Source organism: Lathyrus oleraceus, chromosome 5 (genome assembly GCF_024323335.1).
Source record: "Lathyrus oleraceus cultivar Zhongwan6 chromosome 5, CAAS_Psat_ZW6_1.0, whole genome shotgun sequence".
NCBI classification, from domain to species: Eukaryota; Viridiplantae; Streptophyta; class Magnoliopsida; order Fabales; family Fabaceae; genus Lathyrus; species Lathyrus oleraceus.
The window spans coordinates 219,584,572-219,590,671 of NC_066583.1; the positions used below are offsets into that span (position 1 = coordinate 219,584,572).

The following is a 6,100-nucleotide window of genomic DNA, read 5'->3' on the forward strand; positions in this document are numbered from 1 at the left end:
TTCATGGCAAAGGGGCAGGTATTCTAACTCACACTCTGATAACCTCATTCTGTACCTTTTCTGACTTAAGCGTTGGAGCACCTTGCAGGTACACCCCCCTCTCATTTCATTCTCTGGCCCATTCACCAAGACCTTGGAAGGCCCTCCTGATCAGGTGAGATCAGTGGCGCCGTCTGTGGGAACTAGCTATCCCCATCTTCATCAAACGAGGATCAAAAGCTCATTTATTTCTGTCCTTCCAACATGGCCGGAGAACAACATAGCGATCACAGCCGTCCCCTCGTCAACTACAATATGGACGACGGCCCGCCATCCCATGAAGCGGACGTTCGGGACGGTCATCCATCCACCCCGTCTCCAGAGCCCCAAAACAACGGAGATGCCTCTCACGCCCACAATTTAGGGGCAGAGACATTTCATCCCATTCCCGTTCCCGTTGAAGGAGACGCCGTAATGATTGCCATGGTGAATGCCCTCAATCAGGCCGGTTCTATGCTCCACCAGCAGCACGAACGAATCATGGCCCTCGAAGCCGAACGACAAGAGGCCCGGCCCCAGCCGGTAAGTAGGATACAACAACGTTCGGAGCCAACGAAGAAGCGAGGACGTCGCTCTCCCGAACCCCACGCCAGCAGGGCACGCGCCCGTCGTGACGGTGGTCGAGCGAGAACATCACCAAGGCGCGGGCACAGCCCCGACAACAACGAACTGTCTCCCTTAAGGAGCGACGAGGAAGATTCGCATTGCCCCCTATCTCGGGCAATAATGGAAGCCCCGCTCCCCAAAGGCATGGAGAAACCACCAAATCTAGCTGTGTACGACGGGACTACAGATCCCGACGATCACGTCGACAACGTCAACGCGATGCTCGACTACCGCAACGATATAACCGGGCACCTCAAATGCCGACTGTTCTCAACGACCCTCAGGAAAGGGGCCATGGCTTGGTACAAAAGCTTGGCCCCTGAGTCCATCACGTCATGGAGAGTCATGAGGTCCATGTTCACCAGGCACTTTACAGCTTCCCGTCGTCACCCCAAGACGGAGGCGACCCTTGAAGCCATAGTGCAGAAGAAGAATGAAACACTGCGCTCATACATCGAGCGATTCAACCAGGAAGCTGTCGAGGTAGATACCACCGAGCACATGAAGAAGTATCTCCTCGAGAGAGGTCTCTTGCCCGGCAGTGAACTCAGCAGAGCCGTAGGGATCGAGCCTCCCCGCACCTTAAACGAGCTCCTGCATAAAGCCCAAGCCTACATCAGATACGAGGAAAAGCAGGTGGCACACAATGCCCGCAGCGGACGTAACGCTGGGGAGACCGAGCACTCAAAACGCGAGGACACGAGCATTTCCCGTCGCAACGGAGACAAACGAAGAGAAGAAAGACCTCGCGAGCTCCGGGAAGGAAGAGGCCCCGCGGGCAGATATAGCGAGTACACCTTACTGACGGCTCCTCGAGAGCGCATCCTCGCAGAATGTATCAACTCTGAATTTAAGCAGGGCAGGGTCAGGTTCCCAAAACCGTCTGCACCAAAGCCCCACACCGACAAATCAAAGTACTGCCGGTTCCACAGAAGTCACGGGCACGTGACCGAAGACTGCGTCCACCTGAAGGATGCGATAGAAATTTTAATCCAAGAGGGGCACCTGAAGCAGTATACGAGGAAGAACGAAGCTCCCAGACACGACGAGCCAGAGAAGAAGAGACCCCGGGAAGACACACCCCCTGGCAACTCTCCCCATCAAGTGGCCCTCTGCGTGTCACGACCGGAAGATTTCTTCCTCCCCGAACCATTGCCCGAGGGCAAGATCACTGCACTCAGCCCCTGGGAAGACTTCCCTACCACACTGGTGATATCAGGAGGAGGAACTAACGGGGAATCCGCGGCCCTCTCCGTCAAACGTAAGTTCGACGAACTCCTACTGACTGCCCCCGAGCAGAAAGCGACATTGACAAAATACCGGGGAAAATCCAACCCGATATCCTTCTTCCTGGAGGAGCTCCCGGGCGGATCCCCGAACTCGGGCATCCCACTATTGATAAGGGCAAAGATGGCCCAATTCGACGTACGACGCATCCTGGTCGACCAAGGCAGCTCAGTGGATATCATGTACGTCCACCTCTTCAAGACTCTGAAGCTAGACAAGACCAACTTAGCCCCCTACGTCGGATCAGATCTCCAAGGATTCAACGGAGCAACAACCAGACCGTGGGGATATGTTGAACTCCTCGTCACCTTCGGCGAACAAGAAACGGCCAGGGAAGTCAAAACCCAATTCCTGGTCGTAGACTGTCCGTCTCTCTACAATTGCATCTTTGGACGCCCGACACTGGCCGAACTCACCGCGGTCCCATCCACCGTCCACCTGAAGATGAAATACTACACCAAATTGGGACGTGTGGTCACCATCCATGGTGACATCGAAGCAGCCCGACGATGCTACGACGCCGCAGTAAAAGGACAGGCCGTAGTCAGCACGAAGAGCAACTGCAACAACAAAAAACTCAAGACCGAGGATCCTGCCCGAGGAGTCAACGCCATCGACCTCGACTGTCGCATCGGGCTGGACGAGACCGAAGAGGGGAGGTTCCCCAAGGAACGCTCTCTCGAACACCCGGTCCGACCAATCCCCGACGGGGAGTTCGAACTCATTCCTCTTGGGGACGATCCGGAAAGGACGGTGAAGATAGGTAAGGGACTACCCGAGGAAACAAGAGAAGAGCTGGTAGCATGCCTCAAAGAGAACTCCGACCTCTTCGCGTGGAATGCCGCAGAAATGCCCGGGCTGGACCCCGAGATCGCGTGTCATAAGCTAGCTGTAGACCGGGCAGCCAAGCCCATAGCACAGCGTAGACGCAAGCAATCGCCCGAAAAGGCAGAGGCTGCCGAGCGAGCTGTAAAAGACCTCTTAGAGGCAAATTTTATTTCTGAAGCCCAGTACACAACCTGGCTCTCTAATGTAGTCCTCGTTAAGAAAAATAATGGAAAATGGCGTATGTGTGTTGATTATACTGATCTTAATAGGGCTTGCCCGAAAGATGCTTTCCCCCTCCCTAATATAGACTCGCTCGTTGACAACTCTGCAGGTTTTAAACTCTTGTCCTTCATGGACGCATATAGTGGATACAACCAGATCCCTATGTCGCCCGCAGACAAGAAACACACAGCGTTCATGACCCCAACGGGCAATTACTATTACAACGTGATGCCGTTCGGGCTCAAGAACGCTGGCGCTACATACCAACGCATGATGAACAAAGTCTTCAAGGACGAAATAGGGGACATGCTCGAAGTGTACATGGACGACATGATCGTCAAATCACACGAGGAGATAACCCATGCTCGACACCTTACGAAGGTATTCGAGCAGGCGAGACAGTGTAAAATGAGGTTCAACCCCGAGAAATGCACGTTCGGAGTCCGGGCAGGCAAGTTCCTCGGTTTCTATCTCACCGAAAGAGGGATCGAGGCCAACCCCGACAAATGCCGGGCATTCTCGGAGTTTCCGACCCCGAAAACCAAAAAATCGATCCAGTCACTCAATGGAGTGCTCGCCTCACTCTCCCGTTTCATCGCCAAGTCCGCCCAGCACGCATTGCCATTCTTCAGACTCCTTCGCAAAGAGGCTACCTTCGACTGGACCGATGAATGCGAGCAAGCGCTACTCCATCTAAAGAAGGTTCTGTCCCAACCCCCGGTCTTATCACGGCCATCAGAAAAGGAAACCCTATACTTATACCTATCCGTGGCAACCGAGGCCGTCAGCGCCGTTCTAATAAGAGAAACCGACGAAGGACAAAAGCCCATCTATTTTACGAGTAAGGCACTCCAAGGTCCCGAGCTCCGATATCAGCAAATCGAAAAGGTCGCCCTGGCCCTCATCAACACAGCGAGGAGACTACGATATTACTTCCTCGCACACACGATAAAGGTGAGGACCGACCAGCCAATCAAACAGCTGCTCGGGCGCCCGGATATGGCCGGGAGGATGCTCAAGTGGTCACTAGAACTCTCCGAATTCGACATACAATACGAAAGTAGGAAAGCCTTGAAAGCTCAGGCACTGGCCGACTTCGTCGCGGAGATGACCCACTGCCCGACTCCAGCAGAAAGCGCCCACAAATGGACGATCTTCGTCGATGGCGCCTCTAGCACATCAGGCAGCGGGGCCGGGATCATCCTCGAAAATGAAGAAGGGATCCTGATAGAGGTATCATTAGCGCTAGCATCAAACAACCAAGCCGAATACGAAGCCTTCCTCGCAGGCCTGAGGTTAGCCGAGGACCTGGGAGCAAAAGAGGTAAAAATATCCACCGACTCCCAGCTCGTGGCCTCACAAGTGCGAGGAGAATACCAAACCAAGAACGACAACCTCCTCGAGTACTTGTCCCTCGTCAAAGAAAAACTTGATAGATTTGAAAAATGGGAAGTTCAACACATACCCCGCGAGCACAACACACGGGCAGACGTTCTCTCCAAACTAGCCAGCACGAGGAAAAAGGGTGGGAATAAATCAGTAATCCAAGAAATCCTCCCTCGGCCCAGCATCAACAAACTACCGCCTCCACTCGAGGTCAACGCTATTGGAGATGCCCACTGTTGGATGACACCCATCTACAACTACCTCACACGAGACGAACTCCCGGCTGACCCGAAAGAGGCGACCACTGTCAAACGACGCGCATGCTCGTACGTACTCCTTGAAGGCAAACTCTACCGGAGAGGATTCTCCATCCCACTACTCAAATGCGTCGAGGAAGAGAAAGTCCCCGACATACTTGGAGAGATACACCGGGGAATTAACGCTCAACACCTCGGCGGACGATCGCTCGCACGAAAAGCCCTTCGAGCAGGCTACTACTGGCCGACCATGCAAAACGATTCGAAAGAGCACGTCAAAAGATGTGACAAATGCCAACGACATGCCGACATGCACCTCGCACCCCCGAACGACCTCAAATCACTGTCTTCCCCATGGCCCTTCGCGTGGTGGGGCATGGACATCCTCGGACCCTTCGTCACCGGATCATATCAGAATAAATACCTCATCGTCGGGGTGGATTACTTCACCAAATGGATCGAGGCGGAGGCACTGGCTAAAATAACCGCGCAGAACATTCTCCGGTTCTTCAAACGCAATATCCTCGCTCGGTTCGGTATACCCCAGGCACTTGTCACAGACAACGGGACACAATTCACGGACGGAGGATTCCAGGACTTCGTCGCCAGCCTGGGCACCACACAGCATTTCACGTCTGTCGAGCATCCGCAGACGAACGGGCAAGCAGAGGCGGCCAACAGGGTAATCTTACGTGGCCTCAAACGCAGACTCGGTGAGGCAAAGAGGGCATGGGTCGAGGAGCTACATAGCGTCCTATGGGCCTACCGCACGACACCACATTCTACCACCGGAGAAACCCCGTTCCGACTAACTTACGGCACCGAGGCAGTCATCCCGGTGGAGATACGGACGCCAACGAGGAGGACAGAGGAGCCCCTAGACGAGGAAATGAACGATGAAACCCTTAGAGCCGAGCTCGACCTAGTCGAGGAGATACGTTCCGAAGCAGCTCTCCGGGAAACAACCCTCAAACAAAAGATAGCACTACGCCATGACGCGAAAGTCATAAAAAGAGAGTTCCAGGTCGGCACCCTGGTCCTCAGAAGAAACCAGAAAAACCCGAGAGAGGGCAAACTGGCGGCCAACTGGGAAGGCCCTTACCGCGTCCGCGACAAAACGAGCAACGGGGCCTATTACCTAGAAAACCTACAAGGAGAACAACTCGCTCGACCATGGAACGCAGAAAAACTTAGACAATATTACAGCTAAATACACCACGGGGAGACGCGGCAGGTACGACCGCGCTCTTCGTCCCCAAAACCCCAGGGAGGAACCACGAGACCCGGGAACGATCCGGGGTCACATAACAAACACAACCCTCCCCGACGGTTGGGATCTTGACCAAGACTCAACGTCGAAGTACCAAGACTGGCAGGGCACCCAGCTCGCGATGGGAGGACCCAAGCCTCGGGACCAGGGTTCGAACAACGGACCCGGGCTTCGATACCCACGGGCACAAAGCCCGACACTTCGT

General features: G+C 54.4%; 1 protein-coding gene across 1 annotated transcript; it reads left to right on the plus strand.

The window, feature by feature from the left end:
- The first annotated feature begins 243 nt into the window (after nucleotides 1-243).
- Nucleotides 244-5,835, plus strand: LOC127079809 (uncharacterized). Its single transcript, XM_051020177.1, has 2 exons — nucleotides 244-4,694; nucleotides 5,334-5,835. The coding sequence occupies exons 1-2, from the start codon at nucleotides 244-246 to the stop codon at nucleotides 5,833-5,835; spliced, it is 4,953 nt and encodes a 1,650-aa protein (XP_050876134.1).
- Nucleotides 5,836-6,100: the final 265 nt, after the last annotated feature.

What these genes read in the sequence shown, in the direction of transcription:
- LOC127079809 (XM_051020177.1), top strand. Translation starts at nt 244, where the DNA reads ATGGCCGGAGAACAACATAGCGATCACAGCCGTCCCCTCGTCAACTAC. An exon ending in GTCAAACGACGCGCATGCTC is followed by an intron (nt 4,695 to 5,333) that starts GTACGTACTCCT and finishes CCTCAAACGCAG; the next exon opens with ACTCGGTGAGGCAAAGAGGG.